The following is a 21854-nucleotide window of genomic DNA, read 5'->3' as shown; positions in this document are numbered from 1 at the left end:
GTTTCTTCTGCCAGACTCCATCTAGTCAAGGCAGTCATAAAGGCCTGCCCAGGGCCAAGGGGACTCTACCTTCTGATGGGGGAGTGGAAATGTTCTGGAAGAGCAAATGGTGTGGGGGATATCACTCCAGCCATTGTTGGAAAGTGAAACCTATGATAGATGCTAGCTTCAAAAGCTGATATATACGCCTGCGTGCCAAGTTACTTCCGTCGTGTCTGACTCTGTGCGACTCTATGGACTGTATAGCCCGCCAGGCTTCTCAGTCCATGGGATTCTTCAGGCAAGAACACTGGAGTGGGTTGTCATGCCCTCTTCATTATATATATATATCTCAAGCCAAAAGGCTAGGTGAGTTACTGTCTGGATGCTTCACTCTGGGGAATAATTTTGAGGATTAATCTGGGTTGTTTTGTTGTTGTTCAAGTCGTGTCTGGCTCTTTGTGACCCCATGGACTGCAACATGCCAGGCTCCTCTGTCCTCCACCTCCATTCAGGAATCCATCCACCTTGGGTTTGCCTTCTTTCTCACCTCTCAGCCCTGCTGACCCCACAGCTCTTGCTGCTGGGGGTCTCTCAGTAGGACATATTTTTGGGTAGAAGTCAGCGAGAAAGCCAACCTGACAGCCACCATCTCATCACTTTCAGTCCCAGGTGGAGGTGGCTTCCCCCACACTGCAGCAACTTTTGACCTGCTCAGGCGAGAACCACAACCGCAGTCACCCAGCCTCTTAGCTCCCGGTGCCTCTGCTATGCCAGGAAATTCTTGTCTAGGACATAGAAGTTGTAAATAACTTTATTGTTGATTTCAGGAGCTTCCTCAAAATCCATTTATCCAAACATGACCTTCCTTAACCAGCCCTCATCAGGGTGACGGCCTCCAACTGAGCATCACAGCACTGACTTTGCAGAGGGCCCCTTGTTCTTGCAGTTACCTTCAAAGCCCTGGCTCAGAAGGGTCCACCAATCCTGAGTCAGGTTGGCTCCATCCCCATCAGATCCCATCATTAAAAGTCCAGCCTTACAGCAGACTCAAAAAAATCTAATTAAAAACATCTCACCCCTGACCTGGCCCTTCTGAGAAGTCTCTAAGGTCGTGGTCTCTCTTAGTGCAGCCCGAAGTGATTTTGGCCTGGCTTGACCAAATATCATCTTGGTGACCTCACAGGGGAGTGAGTGGGTGCCAACAGTGGCCTAAGGGTCTTAACTTGTGAAATCTGACACCAGCATCCTTTCCTAGTCCCGTGTTACATCATACTGGGAACAAACAGACCATCCTGTCCCCAAGACAAACAATTCTGGGACTGGGCATCCTTTCCCACTGTGTTGTCAAACTGGGAACAGAGCAGAGTACACGAGCTTCTGGCTCCAGGACAAACTTGGTCCAGGAAGGTAAGACTGTAACCCAACCCTAGGTGAAGACCCACCCCTAGGCTGTGTCCACCAATCAATCCACAGTGACCATGTCATACCCTTGGCTTGCCCCCAGATTCCCACCTGGATATCACTGCGCACTTCCCTGGCCCCGAGTCTTTTTTCTAGCTTCCTTGGTCTAGGTGGTGTCCTTCCTCATTGCCTTTGCACTGAGTCCAGTAAACTCAGCTTTGCCGGATCAAAAGGCTTTGCCTGTGGTCTTTGAGGAGTCTTCCGCCAACAGCTGCAATTGGGAAAAGGTGGGAGGGGGGCCCCCATGGTCACCCTGAGGCAGAATTGTGTTCAAAGCCAGATGGTGGCACCGGGTGGGGGAGATGTGGCCCCAGCCCCCAGCAGGCCTCAGCCAGGCAGGGTCCCCCAAGTCTCATTCCTTCTTACACTCCCTGGGCTCACCCCACTGTGGGAATGCCTCTGTGAAAGGTAAGAACAGTTTGCTGAATACAAGCCCTTTGCATATCATTCCATATCACGTGTGGATCTTGTTGGATTCGGTTTTTCTACTTTTTGAGACTATTTTGACATATACCCGGGAATGGAATTGCTGAGTCCTGTGGTAGTTCTATTTTTACTTTTTAAAGGAACCTCCATACTGTCCTCCATAGTGGCTGCACCAACTTATCCATTCCACCAATGGCGTATGAGGGTTCCCTTTTCTCCATGTCTTTGCCTACATTTGTTATTTATTTGTAGTCTTTTTGATGCTAGCCGTTCTGACAGGTGAAGATTTGTACAATTTTGCATGGCAAGTACCAGGAACAAAATTAAAAACGTGTCCCAAATGAGGATAGAATACTTGGAACACAGATCATCCTGGATATGGAAAGAACTCTCTGTTCCCGATAAAAGCTATAACTAGGTCGCTCACATGAAAAGAAACTCAAAAGGGCCCATGAAGAACATCCAACGCCACTCAAACCAAAAGAAATGTGCATAAAAAGCAAGCTATGCTTTTTTGCCAGTAAATTGGCAAAGGTGAAACTTTGGCCAATACCTGGTGTCTTGGAGGCCACGTGGGCTACGTCTACCAAAGTGAGCTAGTGATCCAGCTCCTGAGGGTCTCGCCTAAAAAATATCATTGTCTCAGTGTGTAAAAATACACATGCAAGGAAGCAGGATTGTTTGTAGTGGCAAAAGCACAAAGAGAAGAACTGGAAACAACCTAAGTGACTCCCCAACAGAGGACCATGTACATCACTTGACAGCATATCCAGACAGTGTCTGCTCCGCAGTTCTGCAGAGGAGCAAAACGGGGGTCCACCTGCGAGCAGCCTTTGAACACCTGGCTGGACGTGGGGTAGGCTGGGGGAGCACCATTTTGAGCAGCGGCCAGTGGACCATGGGTGCTGGCATGGTTGCTCTCTGCTCTTGGGGAGGAGATGATGCAGGAAGGGAAATTCAGAAGGGCTTTGTCTTCCTTCATATACTATACTCCTAGGCTGTTTGGGGTTCTCCATGAGAAGCAGGTATTTTTAAAAGGCAAGGTTTGATTTTTTGAAAAAAAAAAAAAAAAAGGACTCTAAAAAATGTTCTGGCTAGGAAAAAAACTGACCACATGGTGGCCAGGAATGGGACTACTGATCCCAGGTTGGCTTTGCTCCCAGCCTGCTCACTGGTTGCCTTAGAAACAGGCTAAGAGAGGGGGAGCCAGTTATCTCGGGGAGCCATTAAGGCAGTGACTCAGCAGAAAACCTAGCCCAGGAGGGAGGTCTCCATTCATTGTTTGTGCCTGCTGACTTTATTCTCTTCTAGAAAAACAACAGTGAGGGAGGATTTCTGATGTCACATTTGCAATCTGGCGAGAGGATAAAAAAATGAAGGTTTTAGGACACATCGACCCTCTCTTCTATATTGTCACTAGCAGAGTGATGTCTCTTCTGTCCCTAGGAGATCACAGGTCCCCTGCCCTCTGCCAGCCGTTCCTTTGGTTCTACTGAATCTGCAGCTTCTACTTGTGGCCTGGCATCCCAGAGCCTCCCGCTGATGGTGTAAAGCAAGCTTCCTTTTGCAACTGGTGGTTCCTAGAGCACAAGCAAGCCAAAATCACCACCCAGTATTAGCTAGGGAGCTTAGTGTGGTTTATCCCTTCAACAGAGAGAAAAGGGAAGGGACATAGCTTTGCTTGGATTTGGTTCTGGCTTGCTGGGGCACAGATCTGTCTTGACCAACGTTATAGTTTAATGTCTGAAGAGACCCAAGTGGCAGGAAAGGAGACAGAGGGGAGAGATACACAGTGTGGAAGAAGATAAGATGTGTTGGCTAGCTTGTGTTGGGAGTTCGAGTGAGGGAATGGGAGGTGTCAAGAATAACTTGTGGTGAGTTTTCATTCTGGTCACAATTGATAAGAGTATATCAGAACTAACTCTCCCTGGAAACACCTTGAGAAGTTGGTCAAAATGTACATTTTTCCCAAAAAAAATGTATATTTTTCAAGAACAATTTGTAGGCACCGCAGAACAAGGCCTACTCGAGCGGCTAAAGAGGAAAGAGGACAGAAGCAATATTTGAAGAGATAGTGGCCAGGAACTTTCCAGAAGGGACAAAAGGACATCAGATCCCAGGTTCAAGGAGGTTACAAACATTGAGCAACATAGATACAAAGAAAATCACAGCTAGGCTCCAGGCACCTTACACAGTCAAACTGTTGAAAATGCAAGAGAGAGAACTATTCCAAGCAGCTAGAAAGAAATGAAACATTGCCTGCAGAAGCATTGTAATAAGGCTGGTAGTGGGCTTTTCAACAGAAATAATGAAAGGTGATAGGATGATACCTGAAACAGTGCCAAAAGGGAAAAGTTGCCAACCTGGAGTTCTATACCCAGAAAAATAGCCTTTAAAGATGAAAGCGTAATAAATACATTTCAGGCAAAGGTTGGGGAAACTCAATGCCAGCCTACCTATCCTGTATGAAATATTGCAGGTAGTTCTTCAGGCTGAAGGGAAATGCCCCTGCACATGAAAAGATGTTCAACACCATTAGCCATTAAGGGAGTAGAAACCTGCAAACTACAATAAGCTGGCCCTTCACACCTACTAAAATGGTGCTCGTCAAAAGGACAGACAATAACTTGGGGCCCTCACACGTTGCTGGTGGGGCTGTAAAATGGTGCAGCCCTTGTGGAAATAGATCCTCAAAATGTTCTATGTAAGTTACTATACCACCTAGCAATTCCACTCCCAGAGAAATGAAACACAGCCACAGGAAAACATACATAAATGTTCATAGTGGCACTATTAATAGGCACCCCAAAGTGGAAACAACCCACATTTCCATCTATGGAAGAATGGATTAACAAAGTGTGGTCTCTCTGTACGATGGCATATTATCCAGCCATCAACAGGAATGGAGGTCTGACACAGGCTGCAATGTGGCTGAACCTGAAAGTCAGTCACATTTATGTGGAATGTCCAGAATAGCTAAAACCATAGAGAGAGCAAATAAGTTAATAATTGCCTTGGGTTGGGGCTTCCCAGGTGGTGCTAGTGGTAAAGAATCTGTCTGCCAATGTAGGAGACTGGTTTGATCCCTGGAGGGGGGAAGATCCCCTGGAGGAGGACATGGCAACCCACTCCAGCATTCTTGCTGGGAAGATCCCATGGACAGAGGAACCTGGCGGGCTACAGTCCATGGGACCACAGTCGGATATGACTGAGTGACTAAGCATAGCCTTGGGCTGGAAGGGGGACAGGGAAACACAGGCAGTGACTGCTGATGGGCATGCCATTTCCTTTTGCAGTTTGGAATAAGTGAACGCTATGGTATGTGAGTTATAGCCAAGAAAGGGTGTCACAGACCCCAGCATAGTCACCCCAGCCCTCTTGATAAATGCGTGAAGGAGCCCCGCATTTCCCCTGCATGCAGAGGTCCATCCAGAGAATATTTGCTATTTAAAGTGTTATTCAAAAAACACTGATGTCTAGGTCATGGGCCCCATAGAGGGGATTTGGTGATGTTTGCAGGAGTCAAGAGCAGAAAACAACAGAGGATGGTTCATACTCGTTAATGGCTCCGGTGGTGATGTTATCCTCTCATTATTTTCTTGACCCTATTTTCAGCCAGGAGATGAAGTCATTTGAGAAATAAAGCAAGGGAGGGAAGGAGGGATCCAGGGTGGAAGACCAGAGCAGCAGGAAAGCATGCAGAGCATTAGAAAGGGAATCTATGCAGTCAACGCAGCATAAGTGAAACCATGCAGACACTATGAAGCCAGGAGTGCTGGGGGAGGGGTACATGCAGGGCTGCAGACCTGATCCGCAGGGTAACCCAAGACGGATGACACTAGTGACATTGAAAGAACATGAGAAAGGAAAAAGGAAGGAACACAGAGCAGATGGGACAATATGGGCATCTCAGGAGGGAGAATGGGGTGTCACTGGTTAGTGGGCACAGGGTTCATGTTGGTAATGATGAGAAAATTGGGGGGTTTCAGTGGTGGTGATGGTTACACAACACTGTGAATGTATCCAGAGCCACTGAATCGGATACAAATGGCTCGCGTGATAAATATTATGTCATGTATATAAACCACAATAAACACACACACAACCATATGGGCAATTACATTAAAATGTCAGTGGATAAACAATGATTGCCAGGCTGGATTAAATGGAAAAAAACCCAACGATATGTTGCTTAAAAGAGTCACATTGTATTTTGAAAAAAAAAAAAAACAGCTATCTTGAGATAGAATTGATATAAAATCAACTGCTCGTAATTGAAAGCCTAGACCTCTGAAAGTTCTATCTATGAAACCGTCACCTCCAAAAGTTTCCCCTCCCTCTTGGTGACTCCCCTCTCTCACACCTCCATCCCCACCCATCCCTAGACCAGCCACCCACCAGCTTTTTGTCAGGAGAGATAAGTTTGCATTTCCTAGAATTGTGTGCTTTTTTTGGTCTGGCTCCTTTCACTCAGTGTAGTTACTCTGAGTCCAATAGTTCATTCCTTTTTATTGCTAAGTTTTCCTCTGTTGTATGATTATACAGTTCACGCAGTCACCTGTTGGCTGTTTGAATTGTTTCCACTGTCTGGCTGTTGTTATTAGAGCAGCTGTGAACACTCACGTACAAGTCTTGGTGTGGATGGATGAATTTGCTCCTCTTAGATGCTAGCCGGGGAAGAGTGTATCATCATATAAGTGGATGATGACATTTTAAGACACTGCCAAACCATTTTCTAAAGTGGCTGACCCATTTGACATTCCCAGCAGCAGTGGAGGAGAGCTTCAACTGCTCTACGATTTATGTGGAAATGCAAAGAGCTTAGAAAAACTGGAAGATCGATCTGGAAGAAAAACCAGATGATCTAGAAGAAAAAACCTGAAGGCTCAAAGCTCACAGAGATAGAGACCTGCTCTAAGGCAGCAGTAATGAAGCTGATACAGTGCTGGTAGAGAGAAGGCAGAGAGCCTGGTGTAATGGAACAGAGAACAGAGCTGGCCAGCAGGTTGATGACAAAGTCCCCACTGTGATCCACTAGAGAAGGATGGTCTTTTTACTTACTGGTGGAGGCTTCCCCAATAGCTCACAGTAAAGAATCTGCCTGCCAAGCAGGTGATGCAGGAGGTGTGGGTCTGATTCCTGGGTCAGGAAGATCCCCCGGAGAAGGAAACCCCATGGACAGAGGAGCCTGGTGGGTGACAGTCCATGGGGTCACAAAGAGTCAGACGCAACTGAGTGACTGAACATACGTGGGAGAGACTGGATATCCATGTGGGGAAAAAAAGGACAGCTTGATGTCAACCTGCCACCAGAAACAAAAATCAACTTGAGGTATTGCATGGACCTAAATATGAAATGTAAAACAATGAAGTGTCTAGAAGTCAAAGGAGAATATCTTCATGACCCTGGAGGAAGCCAAAATCTCTTAAGCAGAGCACAGACCAACAGAAAAGATCCCTTAACCCAAACGGAAACAATCACTATGTTGGGCTTCATTAAAATTAAGAACTGTTCATCAAAAAATGTCATTCAGAGCATGAAAAGATAAAGCCCAGAGTGGCAGAAGATGCTATGGGACACTTGTCATCCAAGACAAATCCTCTGAATGGACACAGAAGCCCTGCATATCAACAAGGGCCTCATCAGGCGGTGTGCCTTTCCCAGGAGTGGACCTGCAGATGGCCAACAAGCAGATGAACGGACACTGACCATGAGTCATTAGGGAAATGCAAACTGAAACCATGAGATAGTCCTTCACAGCCCTGTTGGAATGACTACAGCAAAAACACGCAGAGAACACCAAGTATCCGTGAGGATGTGGAGCAACTGGAATGCTCACGAACTGCTGGGGGAGGAGGGGTAAACTGGTACAGCCTCACTGGAAAACATCTGACAGGACTCGCTACAGCTGACCACACGCATCCCATGTGTATATGTGCCTGAGCTGCTCTGGTACTGTGTCACTCAAGCTGAACTGAAATTTCTGAATTTCCCAGAATTCCCCTCCACATGTGATCCCAGGGCAAGGTTGGCCTCAGGAGAAATTTGGGTGCGATCTGGCAGATAAGGAGCGGGTAGGAAGGCTGGTGGAGGGCGGAGTGCCTTTGTGGTCTGGAGTTGACAACTGTGGGAAGCGTGGCTGGGGGTTACTGTGCGTGTGACCTTCTGTACTGGCTTGTCCCGGGCCGCTTGCACCATGGAGATATGGTGAGACCAACGCAGGCTTCACTGGGGTTTGCTTTCCCATGAATGGCTGTCTCTTCTTTCCAGAAGCCAGGCCTGCTGACCTGAGGTCCGAGAGAGGCAGAAGCTACAGCCTCACGCACCCCGGCAGGCCGAACCCTATCTGTAACCAATAGTGGTTCTGCCTCTAGGCTGAAACCCTAATGCATAGAACATCCAAGAGAAATGCAGGCATCCATCACCAAGACATGCACAGAAATGTTCACGGCATCTTTATTTATACCAGCCCCTGAATGAAAACAACCCAGACGTCCGTGAAGGGGAGAAGGGGTGAAATGTGGTCTGCGTGTGCAATGGAAGAGCATGCAGGCACGAAATCCTGTCTGCGGCTACCACTCGGCTGTATCTCTGAACAACGTGCTGAGTGAAAGAAACTGGCCACAACAGGGCCCATCTACGTGGTTCCATTTCTGGGAAGTTCAAGAACACAGCAGACTCTTCTGTGTTTGAAGCCAGCAAAGTTGTCCTCTTTGTGTAAGGAAATGCCCTTGTGCTGGTTTTTGACACATCCATGAATCCTCTGACACTCCTCGCACCAAAAGCTGGATTGTAATCACTTCCTCCTTGAGGATGCAGCAGAAACCAGACCAAAACTAGTGATATGGCCTCCAGCAGGCCATCTCGAGGGGCTCACTCTTAGAAGCAAGCCCCCATGCTGGGAAGAAGCCATGTGGCCACGAAGAAGTAGTATGCGCAGGTAGGTGTCCCGGCCCCAGCAGGGTACTTGGCAAGCCCCCAGTGTTGACTACCAAACACGTGCAGGAGCATGAGTGGTCCCAGCAACCAGCCTTCTGGCTACTCCAGCTGACGCTGAGTTGTACCCATCAGAAGCCTGCTCACGTTGCGGGTTTGCAAAATAAATGTCATCTTTTCAGCCCGTTTTGAGGTGGTTATTTGGGACAAGAGATAACTGGTGCTGACTTAGATCTCAGTGGTGGCTGTCACCTGGCTGTCTATAGCCAAACAACATCAATGAGCTAGGAATCCAATGTTCTATTTTGTCATTTAGGTTTATGGCACCTGTGAGACATCAAAGAGGACATGTCTGGTAGGCATCTGGGTGAAAAGGAGGGAGTGGAGGTAGTGAAGGGGTGGCATAGTGGACACAGCAGGTAACATCGCAGAGGTGGCACCCAGAGGCCCGGAGGATGAAGTCAGAAGGGGGGGTCACAAGATTCAGTAACGTGGTCAGTGGTGTCTTGGACATAACTTTGGTGGAGTGGTCGAGTCAAAGCCAGATTAGAAGGGTTTGAAGAGGAAATGGGGAAAAAGTAGGAAAAGAGACAATTTTGAGACCTTTGTCCATAAAGAGGAATAGAAAATTGGGGTTATGATTTGGAGAGAGGAGCTGGGTCAAAGGAATGGTTCAAGCTACTAACCAACCTACTGTATAGCATGGTGAATTCTACTTGATACCTTGTGGTGACTGACCTATAATGGAAAAGAATCTAAAAAAGAACAGATATAGCTATAGTGTATAAGTGAAACACTGTTGTACACCTGAAACAACATTGTTAACCTACTGCATTTCAAGAAAAATTAAAATCAAATCACATGAGACTAGAAAATAAAGAAAGAATGGAAGCTACTAGAACATATTTGATGAATGTAGATCCAGGAGTGAGGAATAAATGGATCCCGCAGGAGAAAGATGGGGTCATCTTAGGACTAAGAATTCCTCAAAAAAGAGGGGAATGTTGTGATTCTGGCCAGAATAGCCCTCTTATTGTGAAGAACTAGAAAACTAGACAAAATATCTGAAACAACTATTTTTAGATATTGGACTACTGGCAGTGATCAGAAGGAAAACAAATGTTGTGACCGCTATGAGCAGCCTGGCATTTCTGCCTAGGGGTACTTTCCAGGATATGATGCAGCTCCAGAGTAGAACCAGGGGTCTCAGTTATTAGAGCTAATGAGCCAACAGGAGAGAAATAATAGAATACAAGAAACATGTGATTAATCAAGATATTAGGGACAGAGGAAAAGAGGAACACAGGACAGATGTGACAGACAGAAAATAAAAAGCAGTTGATAAACTGAAAAAAAAAAAGCAGTTGATAAATTGAAACCTAACCATCACATGTAAATGGACTAAACAGATGAATTAAAAAGGTAGAGATTATGAAACTGGTTAAAAAAGATAAACCAAAACAAAAAGTAACACTGAACCATATGCATCTATAAGTGCACTTTAAATTCAAAGACACAGAACTGAAAAAAAGGCTATACCAGGGAAGAAATTAAGCACAAGGAAGTTGGGAGTAGCCACTTTTATCCACACCAGACAAAGCAGACATCAAAGAAAGAACATTACCAGAGATAAAGAGGGGCATTTCATGATGCTGAAAGAGCCAATTTATAAAGAACACAATCCTAAACATGCCAAAGAGAATGTCAAAATACATGCAGCAAAATCTAAAAGAATTGAAAGGAGAAAGATGGAGTTACAGCTGGAGACTGCAATCCAGAGACTTGAACACTATCAACCATCTTGACCTGACACTTATAGAATACTCCACCCAACTGCCGAATATATACTCTTTCCAAATACACATAGAACATTCACCAAGCTAAACCATATGTTAAGTCATGAAGCAAGTCTCAATTATTTTCAAAGGAATGCAACTATACAGAGTAGATTCTCTGACCACAACAGAATTAAAAAACACATAACATACAGGTATCTGTAAAATCCTCAAGTATTTGGAAACTAAATACACCTCTAAGTAAGACATTAAAGAAAATAATCACAAGGAAAAGTAGAAAACATTATGAATTGAATGACAATAAAAACAACATATCTAAATCAGTAGGATGCAGCTAACAGTGTTCTCAAAGGGAATTTATAACCTTAAATGCTTATATTAGAAAAAGAAACTTTTAAAATCACTGATTTAGGATTATACTTTAAGAAGTTGGAAAAAAGATGAGCAAATTAAACCCCAAATAAGATTTATTATTCCAAAACAAGTAAAAGAAAGGACATGATAGTGGAACTTAATAAGAGAGAAAATGGACAATAGAGAAAAATCAGTGAAACCAAACTTGCTTCTTTGAAATTATCAATAAAATTGATAAGCCTCTATTTAGGCTGATAAAAAAAAAAAAAAAAGGAAAGACATGGGACTTCCCTGGTGGCCCTGTGGTTTGGAATCCGCCTGCCAAGGCAGGAGACATGACTTCAATCCCTGGTCCAGAAAGATCCCTCATGCCACAGAGCAACTAAGCCCATGAGCTGTAACTACTGAAGCCTCTGTGCACCCCAAAAAATAGTAGCTTCCACTCGCCACAACTAGAGAAAGCCTGTGTGTAGCAGTGAAGATCCAGCACAGCCAAAAATAAATTCAGAAAAAAGAAACACACAAATTACCAGTATTGGGGATGAAAGAGGGGCTATTGCTATATATCCTATAGATATCAAAGGGTAAGGGGGCATTATTAAGTGTATGTCAACTTAGATGAAATGGGCAAATTCCTTGAAAGACACCAATCGCTAAAACTGACACATGAAAAAAATCTGAAGGGCCTGATATCTAATTAAAGAAATTGAATTTATAATGAAAAACCTTCCCTCAAAGAAAACTCAAAAAAAAAAAAAAGAAAATTTCAGATGCAGAGGACTTCACTGGTGATTCCATCAAACATTTACAGGAGTGACACTTAAGCATATACGAGCCATTTAACAACCTAGGAGAAGGAAACTTTCCAACTTACTTTATGAAAGCCTATCTGATAGCAAAACCAGGTAAAGATATTACAAGACAACTACAGATCAGTATCCCTCATGAACAGATGCAAAAATTCTCAAACAGTATTAGCAAATAGAATTTAGCAATATATAAAAGGGTAACATCATGACCAAGTGCTGTTTTTATCTAAGGAATATAAAATTGGTTTAATATTAGAAAATCAACTTATGGGATTTACTACATTGACAAAATACACCTATGACAATTCTATTGGTAGCATCATGCTTCACGGTGAAATATAACACTTTGCACCTAATACTGAGAACAAGGCAAGGATGTCCCCTTTCACCACTTCTATTCAATACCGGACCAGAAGCCCTAGCTAGTGTAACAGGGTAAGAAAAAGAACAAAGGGAAAAAAAAAAAAAAAGAACAAAGGGAATTCCCTGGTGGGTCAGTGTTTAGGATTCTGCGCTTTCACTGCCGTGGGCCTGGGTTTAATCCCTGGTCACGGAACTAAGATCCCACAAGCTACACGGTGTAGCCAAACAAAAAAATAAAGAAAGAAAGAAATGAAAAAAAGAACAAGAGCTAAACAGCATACAGAATGGAAAGGAAGAGGTGAAACAGTCTTTATTTGCACATGAGATGGTTGTGTGCATAAGCCATCCCACAGTATTTACCAAACAACTATTAGAGTTAATGTGTAAATTGAAGCAAGGTCACAGAAGGTAAAGCCAATGGACAGAACTCAATTGTGCTTCTATACACAAGTAAGGAGCAGTTAGAAAAGGAAACAAAGATGCCATTTACAATAAAAATGTGTAACATAGGGGGAAATTTAACAACCTGTGAAAGTACTGCTGGGTAGTAGTGTTGTGTGACCTGTTACCAGCATGGCGGCTTACTGGGAGAGGAAGCAAGTACCTGCAGAGGATTTGGGGATGGGGTGGGAGACTGGTGTCTGGGTTTGGACAGTCAACCCTGAGAAGAAAGGCCCTGGACAAGCTCAGGGCTTTGCCACAAAATCTATGAGTACAGCCAGAGATGGAAGGGTAAGCTTTTATTACTCCAGGAGAACTTGGACTCCACCAATGCCTCGCTTATGTGGGGCCTGTAGTGTGACTCATGACTGCAGACACAGAAGCATCTGGAGCCTCTGCTACAGCCCTGGGCTGCTCTCAGAGACACTCAGTGACAAAAACCCTGACTTGCTCCGAAAACTCGGAGTCCCCTTGTCTTTTTCCTTCCTCTCTGCCTGGCTCCCAACTTCCTGCCTTCTTGGGGCTTCTCACAGTCTGGGTGACACATGGTGTGTGCCAAGCCAAATCTGGAGGGGGGCGGAGCATGACCCCTCTGCCACAAGCTGTGCCTGGGGCGGAGCTTGTGGTCTGGAGAGCCCGGCCTGGCTCGGTGACCGTCTGCAGCACTGAGAGGTGGCCTGGGTGGTAGGCCAGCTTCTGCCCCCCTGGGGCAGCCTGCAGACACTGGCCTGGCGAGAGGTGCTGCAGGACTCCCCGGGGCCTCTTGGAACCCCCGCTTCCAGCTTGTGGACTGAACCACGGGCCAGCCACACCTCTGTGTTTCCCAGTTACAAGGCTGGGAGGGGCCCCGCCTCGACGGCTCTGTACCCTGTAGCCCTGGGCTACAGATGCCCTGCCCAACTGGCAGTGCCCACTCCTGACTCCTCCTTGGCCCCTCCAGAGCCAGTGGCCTTCCGCTTCTGCAGATGCTGGACCGAGGGCAGGTCATAGAGATATCCCTGCCCTACTCAGGGCAGGGGGCTCCAAGCCCGGCCCCAAGAGTGCCAGGGCCACCACGCGCCCTCCTCCAGGCGGATGGAGCTCCCCTACCCCCAATGCCCGCAGGCCGTCAAGGGGTTGAGGGCCGTGAGAACTTCTGACCATGAGAACTTGGACTTCCAGGTTTGGGGATCGGCCCAGGCGGGCGGTTCAGCTCCGAAACTCGTCTCTCTCTTCGGGCCCCTGCCTGTCCCGCAGGTCCCGGCCCGAGTCTGCACAGTGGGTAGGAAATGCCAGTCAGTTAGCCAACAGTGGGGCTGCCCTACCCCCTTGTTCCCGGGGCGCTCTCTGGACTTAGTGGTTTCCATTCCTCAGCAGCACTTCTTTGAATGGAACCTGCCCAGCGGGGGCTTCATATGTTTCGGAAGCACAGGCAGGGCTGGCAATCCTGGACTACGGGGAGGGGGAGTGTTGGAAGGACAGAGAGGTGGGACAGGACAGGACTGGGCTGTGCCCAGAGCACATGATTTCTCAAAGGCCACCATTCTCGGGGGCTACCTGGGAGAGAGCTGGACGAGAGCAGCTGCAGGCTGTCTAGGACTCCATCCTCGTACAACGCCAACTTCTGCAGCATCTTCCGTCGCGCTGGATTGATCACAATCTGTGGGGGCTGTGAGGACGTGGAGCTGCCCAGGAGGGGCCCTGGGGTGGAGAGAGGACCCTCTGAGCCTCTGGGAACTTCCTGCTGATACTCACTGCTGGCCTCGCGAGACTTCCCCATCCCCAGCCTAGCTCCCTCCCTGCCCTCCCGAAGGACAGAGGTCCTGAGCGCTCTGTCTGTCTATGGGCAAGGCCTGGAGTCCAGTTGTGGACTGGGCCTGCCTTGCTCCTGGTCTGTCCTCAATCAGCTGGGGGCATGGCACAGCGAGATGAGATGGCCCAGGATGGTCCTTCTGTGGACCTTCCTGGGTCAGGTGAGCAGCCCAACCCAAGACAGCAGCCTGCAACTTTCTAAGCACAGACAGAGCTTCACGGTGGGTCCTGGGTCTCTCTGCCCAGAAGGCTGGGGTGGGGAGGGTTTGCCCGGAAAGGAGGCCTTTGGTCCCCCTGCTGGTACCTTCCACAGCTGTGGGCTGGAGACCCGGGCCGCTCCCCCAGCTTGACTCTCGGGCAGCACCTCCTTGGGTGCGGGCAGCCTGCCCGAGGGGTGCTGGCACCCAGCTGGGGGCCCCTGGGCCCGCAGGGCAGCTGGGGCTCAGATGCCAGGAGTGCAGGGCAGCGGAGAGGTCAGACACACTCTCGTCACTCTCCACGGGTTGGTTGGCTCCTTTTTGCGGCCAGTCTGTAGCCTGGGCCTGGGCCCCCGAGGGTGCCACCAGGGGCTGCCGGGGGCTGGCACGGCTCAGGGCGCTCCTGCTGGTGGACATGTAGGAGTTCTCTTGCGGGGAAGGAGGGCTGTGGCTGGCAGCCTCCGGCTCCAGGCATGGCCCTGCCACCGCCACCTGCAGCTCCTCCAGTGTCTGGTACACCTGCAGGGAGGGACCGGGGCTCTCAGGGTGAGTGGCCCTGTCCAAGTCCTCGCAGAGGGTGGCGGAACCGCAGGGCAGCTCCAGGTCGGGGCCAGAGAAGAGAATCATCGCCACTAAAGCTAAGGACTGACAGCGGCTTCTCTTTGTCCTCGAGAAAGCAAACCTCGTTGCCCTGATGCCCTCCATGATGCTTCTTTCTTTTCTCAAGAGAGACAAATAAGGGATGGGATGGGGAGGGACATGGGGGGGGTTCAGGATGGGGAACACATGTACACCCACGGCTGATTCATGTGAATGTATGACAAAAACCATCACAATATTGTTAAGTAATTAGCCTCCAATTAAAATAAATAAATAAATTAAAAAAAAAAGAGAGACAGGTGGAAGGGACACAAAAAAGGCAGATGCAGTGGCGCCAGGCACCCAGAAGGGGGCGCAGTAAAAAGCCAATCGCCTCCCTCTCTGTACCTGGCCGGGTTCAGCGGGGACTCAAGCCGAAACAAAGGGCAGGCGAGCAACATGTGGAGACTGGCATCTCAAGCACTTCCCGTACCCCCAGCTCACAGGACTACCTGGGTCATTGGGGGTCTCCTCTTGGCCCGGCGGTGCAGGCAGCAGCAAGCTAGCTGGCCCAGGGCCAGGCCCAGCTCTGGTGGGCACGGCCCCGGCCTGGGGTCCAGGTGCTTCTTGTAGATCTGGGCGGCAACTGGGGCGGCCCATGTGTCTGCAGCCGGCCCGCCTTGGACTGCGGTCTGGGTGCCCTTCAGGGTCACCCCGGCCTCCTCGGCCTCCTCTTCAACCAAGTCTTTCTGTGGGACATGCAACGTGAATCTGACCCCTGTGGGCCGTGCCTTGCACTGCCATCCCCTGGCCCTCGTCTGCATATGCTCAGAGCTGACCTGGGACCCTGGGATCCAGCCACACGCCCAGCACCTGGGCTGGCTTTCACAGAGCTGACTTCCTGAGAGAGGAGAGACATTGATATGCCTTGAAAACCAGGGGAAACCACAGCAGGGAGGCCCCTCTGGGGGTTTCGATGGGGGGGGCCAAGCAAGTGACACTCGGGCTCTGATCAAAAGATAACAACTAGCCAGAGAGGGCGGGGTGCAGGGAGATTGGGGGGACAGGACCAGACAGGAAGGACCAGGAGCAGACCCTGGGGTCAGAGGGCGTGGCCTCTCAGGCAGAGGACCTTGGAGCCGCCAGGTCTGGAAGACAGACAGAAAGCTGGCAACCACGTCAAGGGCCTGGGCCTTCACCCCAAGCATGGCGGGGGTAAAGGGGTTCTGCCACCTCCTCACAGTTCTGAAAGAGCATTTTTGGTGGTTGCCCAGAGAAGCCGTGGCGGGGACCCTGTGGGGTCTGGCATGCTGCCCCACAGCAGTGCTGACAATGGGCCTGAGTGACGATCTAGTCGGTGCCCAGTTCTGGCGCAGGCCCCTCCGAGACCCGGGAATGGACAGAAACAGCCCCGAGCCTGGGCAACACACTGGCTTATACAGTGTGAAGGATCCTGCTGACTAAGCAGAGAGGAGCTGGATTTTGGGCTCTGGGTCAGTCCGTGGAGGAGCAGACCTGCCCCCCAAAACCCAGGGAAGGTGTCTGGGGTGAGGGGGGACATGGTCCGATTCCCAACCATTGCCTCTCCCAGGTCCCTTGATTCTGCTTTCCACTGTGATCAGGCTGCACCCCACCCTCTCTGACCCCCCTCAACCCAGGTGGGGTCTGGAAGGGCCCATGGCACCTGCCGGGGACACAGGTTTGTCCCCGGCCAGGCAGATACAGCTGTCTGGGGCCCTGCCTACTCTGAACGATGAGTCAGCAGCGGCCGGACTGGCTCCTGCGGGGCCCCGCGTTCCGGATTGTTCCACCCTCCCTCTCTCCCTCCCCACCTGCCTCGGGAGGAGGCTCACCAGATACTTGGGCTGGGAGCCATGCATCCTCACAGCCCTCTGGCCAGCCAGGGTCTCCAGCAGCACCTGCAGAGAGAGCAGGCTGCAGACTGGGGCCACTGAGAACCCGCTCACGGGACTCAAGCTTGGGGGGTCTGGAGGGCCCACAGGGAGCAGAGGAATGGAAAACAACAGACATGAAGGTGTGAAACTGCGTAGGGCGCCCGAGCTGGGGAGGACGGGTCCCAGGAGCTGAAGCTGGTCAGGCCTGCTGGGGGATTCTCTGGGGGCCACGGTCCCCCACCCCCAGACCATCCGAGGGCCCTGCAGCTCACCACGCCGAAGCTGAAGGTGTCGGTGTCCACGGCCAGCCTCCCGGTCTTCACGTACTCCTCGGGCAGGTAGGCCAGGGTGCCGCGCACCGTCCGAGTCCGGGCCACGCTACTGCTCTGGCCAGGGTTGGCCCCAGCAAACCGGCTGAGACGGGCCAGGCCGAAGTCCCCCAGCTTGGGCATCAGTCTCTCATCCAGAAGGACATTGGAACTTGGGGACAGAAGGCAGTGGTGTCAGCCTGGCCCTAGCCCTCTCTGTGACTCATCACCCCTGCACCTACTGCCCCCTGCCAGGTCCTGAGACAATCAGACCAGAGCTACCGACGTGCACCTCAGTGGCGGATCATGGCCCATGCTTGTGGTGTTCTGGCCCCTTGAGGCTTTGAGCAAGTGGCCCCCAGAGCCCCATCCTGCAGTTGAGGCCCTGTTCACCAGTGGGGCCCATCCTTGGCCTCCGAGTCCACCCCTGGCCCACACTGGATGCTCAGTGACCCGCAGACCCCAGCCCTGACGTCCCCTGTCCTCACGGGGATCGCTCGGGCCAGGCTCCCAGGGACCAGGCAGCAGGCACCCCCGGTCCCTGCTGGTGGGAGGTGTGGGAGCATCACCCCTTGCCATAGGGCTCCTGCCAACCTCAAAGGCCCCCAGGGGCTAGCCGTGTCCCCGCCTCACCTTTTGACATCTCCATGGATGAGGCTGGGGCTATCTTGATGTAAGAACTGAATTGCCCGGGCCGTGCCCAGAAGGATGTCCAGTCGCTGAGGCCAGGAGAGAGGGGGCCAGGCCTGTGTCTGGAGGGGCACAAGGAAGAAAGGGGAGACTGCGGAGCCACTGTCTTTGATGCCTATCCATGCTTCCCCTGAGTGCTGAAGAGTCAGGTCAGAGATGCTCCTGTCCTGGGCTTGGTCAGCCCTTGCATCCTGTGGGTGCCTCTCTAGATGGGGCCCAGTGACTGTCTGTTGCCTCTTGCCCTTTGGGCGATGCCACCAAGACCCTTCCGCTACACTGCTTGCCCAGGGGAGCAGACAGGGCCCCTTTCAGAGGCCCCGTGAGCTCGGCTTCCGAGCACAGAGAGGCCCCGCTCACCGAGGCCAAGGGCCCTGGCCCCGTGTCCCACTCAGACCAGGTGCCAAGCGTGACACAGTGTGCCAGGCCAGGCCGGGCAAGGCTTACCTGGACGTGGAGGCGGTCTTCCAGGGAGCCATTGGGCAGGAAGCCATAGACAAGGCAGTAGAAGCCACTCTGAGCACAGTAGCCAGCAAAGTCCACGATGTTGGGGTGACGAAACCTACTTGAAACAGTGGGGTCTCAGCGCTCTGCTCCCAGCATCCAGCACGCCTTCCATCCGGCCATCTCAGGGTGGGGTGTGGGGTGCGGACGGTCCCTAACCAGGTTCCCCGGCTCGCCTGGGCCTGGCAGGCTGCAGACCAAGGGGGAGCCAGGTCCCCAGACATGCAGTCCTGGCAGGGCCCTGCTCCTGCCCGCAGGCTCACCGCGACAGCTGCTGCACTTCGGTCTGGAAGCTCTGCTTCACTGTGGTCCACTCCAGGTCGGCCTCCTGCAGCCCTCGGGGAGAATGAGGCAGGGGGGACTGGCAGTGTGAGACACCTGTAGCCCAGACTTCACAGCCACCCCCCCTGCCACCTGTTCTGGGCCCAGAAGGAGCACGGGGCTGGGGGCCCTGGACTGCGAAATCAGAGGGCTGAAGGAACCCTGTGGGGTCGCAAAGGGGGTGGGGGAGGACTACAAAAGCCCGAGTCTGGGAACAGCCATTGAGGGCCCTGGCGAGGATGCTCCACACACCTCCTTGAGCCTCTTCACAGCATAGACAGTGTTCCTCATCACTGCCCGGTACACACAGCCAAAGCCACCTTCCCCAATCTTGAGCTCCTCTGAGAAGTCGTGTGTGCCCTGGCAAATCTCATGGAGGGGCCAGCAGAATGAAGAGGAGGGGGCCCCTGGCAGGAGGGACACGGGGCTCTCCGGGCTGGGCTGTGGGAAGAGACCCTGTATCAGGTGAGGTCCCGTGTCTTCCCCTCTGCCTCAGCCCACCCTTGCTGGGCTGCCTGGGGTGGCCTAGGGGACCAAAGGCGGCTTTGTCACTGCTTGCTGGCATCAAACCTCTGGGTGGGGGGCAGGACCCACCTACCTTGGTAGATGAGGGGGCTGGAGATGGCAATGGTGGCTGGTGGGCAGCTGGGCTTGGTCGAGGACAGAGCTCAGAGTCAGAGTGAGTCTGAGAGCCTGGAAAAGCTTCGTAAAGACACCAGTCAGAGGCAGGCAGAGGCCAGTGGCAGGATCTACTGGTGTGGCCAGGAGCAAGGGGGTCCTTTCCTGAGGTTCATCAGGCCAACCCCCACGAACCACCCCAACCCGGGCTGTCTTACCTGGGGAGAGGAGGGTGGAGGCCAGAGACGGCAACTTCCGGTGGCCGGGAGCCGCAGCCTCGGAGGGTGCGGAGATGCTGCTGGGTGTCGGGGAGGTGGTGCTGGGGGGCAGAAGAGGGGCGGGAGGGTGCCCTGGGAGGCCGGGGAAGGAAAGGACGTTAGGCCCAGGCTGGAGGGAGGAGCTCTGGGGTAAGCCCTGGGTGGCCCCTGGCCCAGGGTCCTGGGGGTCCCAGGGGTCCCCGGGGCCACGCTCACAAGCAGTGATGATGTCCCGCGCCCGCAGCAGCTGCAGGTGCGTGAGGATGCGCACGAGATCGGCCACGCGGGCGTTGCGGTTGATCCACGGCCACAGGACGCTGGCTGTGCGCTGCCCGGAGCGCTCGCACAGCCGCAGCTCGGTCTGGTCGCGGACGATCAGGGCGGCTGCGGGGCAGGGGACGTCAGGCCGCGGCGCCCGGGTCCCCGCGCGGCTCCCCGGCCCGCCCCGCCCCGCCCCTGCCGGCCTGCGGCCACCCACCGAACTGGCACCAGTCGGCGGGCTCCAGGGCGTCCATCACTTTGTAGAAGCGGCACATGACCCAGGGCGGCACCTCGTACAAGAAGTGCTGGGCGCCGGGGACCGCAGGGTCTCCCGGGCCCGGCCCCCCGGCCATGGCCACCGCCGCCGGGCCGGGGCCTCTCCGGGCCGCGGCGGGCGCGGGCCTCGGCCGGCCGGGTCCGCAAACACTGACTCACTTCCCCTTTAAGGCGGCCTCGTGCGACGCCCGGCGGGCCGGAAGGGGCGGTACCCGGGGCCGCTGCCAGCTCGCCCGCCGCCGCCACCGCCAGCCCCGGCCACAAGGGGGCGCCGCGCGCGGTCACGCTTCCCAGGGCAGCACCCAGGGCCCGGCTAGGCGGACGGGTGAGCTTCCCGGAGCGGGAGGAGGGCTCCGAGGGCTGCAGGAGAATGTTTCTCGGCCCCAGGGACGATGGGCACAGCGAAGGCCTTCCAGAATGGGCTAGAAGCAGGGCTTCGGAGAGCCACTGGCCGGCCCTCTTTAGGTTTCCGTTTCGTGGGGAAAGCGGTGGAGAGGGGTCAAGACATCCAGGCGGGACAGGGTTAGATGTGGGTCACACCAGGGCTCCCTGCCGACTCCCTGCAGCTGACTTGTGAGACTGGGGGCAGGAAGAAAGATCTGGAAGCTCGCAGCATCTCCACCCACCTCCTGGGTCCTGGATCCCATCTTTTCTTGGCCCTCTGGGAACCTGCTCCAGCGGTGGTTAGGTCTTTGCAGCATCTGCCCTCTTTGCTTCTTCGCTCTCTCCTTCCACTAGCACAGAAAACGTGTTTACTTCTCTTAGAGACAGACCTTTGCTCCGGCTGCCCTCCTCCCTCTTGGCATGCATGAGGATGGCGGGCTCTGGCGGCTCCCACCCCTTTCTCTGAAGCTCACAGAACGCCATACTTGGCCTGTCTGGCATCTCCCCACAGGCCTCCGGCATGCCTCCATCATGCCTCCATCATTTGCAGTAGCAGTAGCAGCCACAAGGAAACTGTCATCTCTCTAAACTTCTCCGGAGTTCCTCTCTTCCCCACCGGGCTCTGACCTAGATGAACCTAGACGAACATGCTTCCCTGCCTCCTCTCGGCTCAGGGGTCTTCCTTAGGCACAAAGCACTCACACCAGTTTTCCTGCTTAAGACCTTCCCGGGGTTCCTGAAGCCCTCGGAGGGATCGCAGCTTTTCAGCACGGCTTCTGACCGTTGTCACCACGTGGCCCTTTTGTGCCCACCTGTCTCGCTCTTGGCACTCAGCGGCAGCCTTAACCCAGCCACAACTCCTTGGGGTTCCGAGAATGTGCCAGGGCTCCCACCCTCACGGGTTTGCACTTGCAGCTCCGTCCAGCAGATACTCAGGTAGCTGGAAGATGGCCTGGCGTCCCCTGGCGCGTCCTTCTTCAGCCTCAGCACTCATCTGCTTCCCCGACACCCCTCCCCGCCCCCCGTCAAGCAGCCAGGGCACCTTCCTCTTCTGTTTTTTCCAGCTGGATGCCAGTTTGAAAGGCAGGTCTTCGCTAGCCACCCCCTTGTCCACTTGATCCTGACCCCTGAGGGCTGCCACCCTCCCTGCCCGCAGGCTGTCCATCCAGAGACTTCAAGAGTGGTTTGCAGAAAACAGGTCAGCCCGA

At 52.4% G+C, this 21854-nt stretch overlaps 1 protein-coding gene across 2 annotated transcripts; it reads right to left on the bottom strand.

Moving 5' to 3' along the window:
* Positions 1-12852: 12852 nt before the first annotated feature.
* On the bottom strand, positions 12853-20427 carry IRAK1 (interleukin 1 receptor associated kinase 1). Of its 2 annotated transcripts, XM_043896178.1 has the most exons (14): positions 20204-20426; positions 19942-20109; positions 19687-19818; positions 19449-19552; positions 19103-19291; positions 18793-18857; positions 18473-18587; positions 17972-18090; positions 17303-17510; positions 16989-17054; positions 15648-15884; positions 14664-15075; positions 14105-14248; positions 12853-13818 (listed from the first exon to the last, which is right to left on the bottom strand). In XM_043896178.1, the coding sequence occupies exons 1-14, from the start codon at positions 20337-20339 to the stop codon at positions 13757-13759; spliced, it is 2157 nt and encodes a 718-aa protein (XP_043752113.1). In that variant the 5' UTR covers positions 20340-20426; the 3' UTR covers positions 12853-13756. The 2 variants fall into 2 exon arrangements, with proteins under 2 accessions (XP_043752113.1, XP_043752114.1); XM_043896179.1 differs by lacking the exon at positions 16989-17054 and having other exon boundaries at positions 20204-20427.
* Between the last annotated feature and the right edge of the window lie 1427 nt (positions 20428-21854).

Source organism: Cervus elaphus, chromosome X, assembly GCF_910594005.1.
Source record: "Cervus elaphus chromosome X, mCerEla1.1, whole genome shotgun sequence".
In the NCBI taxonomy this organism is placed as follows: Eukaryota; Metazoa; Chordata; class Mammalia; order Artiodactyla; family Cervidae; genus Cervus; species Cervus elaphus.
The sequence above is the reverse complement of the archived record's forward strand: the minus strand, read 5'-3'. Positions and strand labels throughout refer to the sequence as shown.

Coding starts and splice junctions, on each gene's coding strand:
- IRAK1 (XM_043896178.1), bottom strand. CDS start 20,339: ATGGCCGGGGGGCCGGGCCCGGGAGACCCTGCGGTCCCCGGCGCCCAG. Junction 19,292..19,448: donor CAGCCCCCTCATCTACCAAG/GTAGGTGGGTCC, acceptor CTCTTCCCACAG/CCCAGCCCGGAGAGCCCCGT. Junction 17,511..17,971: donor ATCCATGGAGATGTCAAAAG/GTGAGGCGGGGA, acceptor TCTGTCCCCAAG/TTCCAATGTCCTTCTGGATG.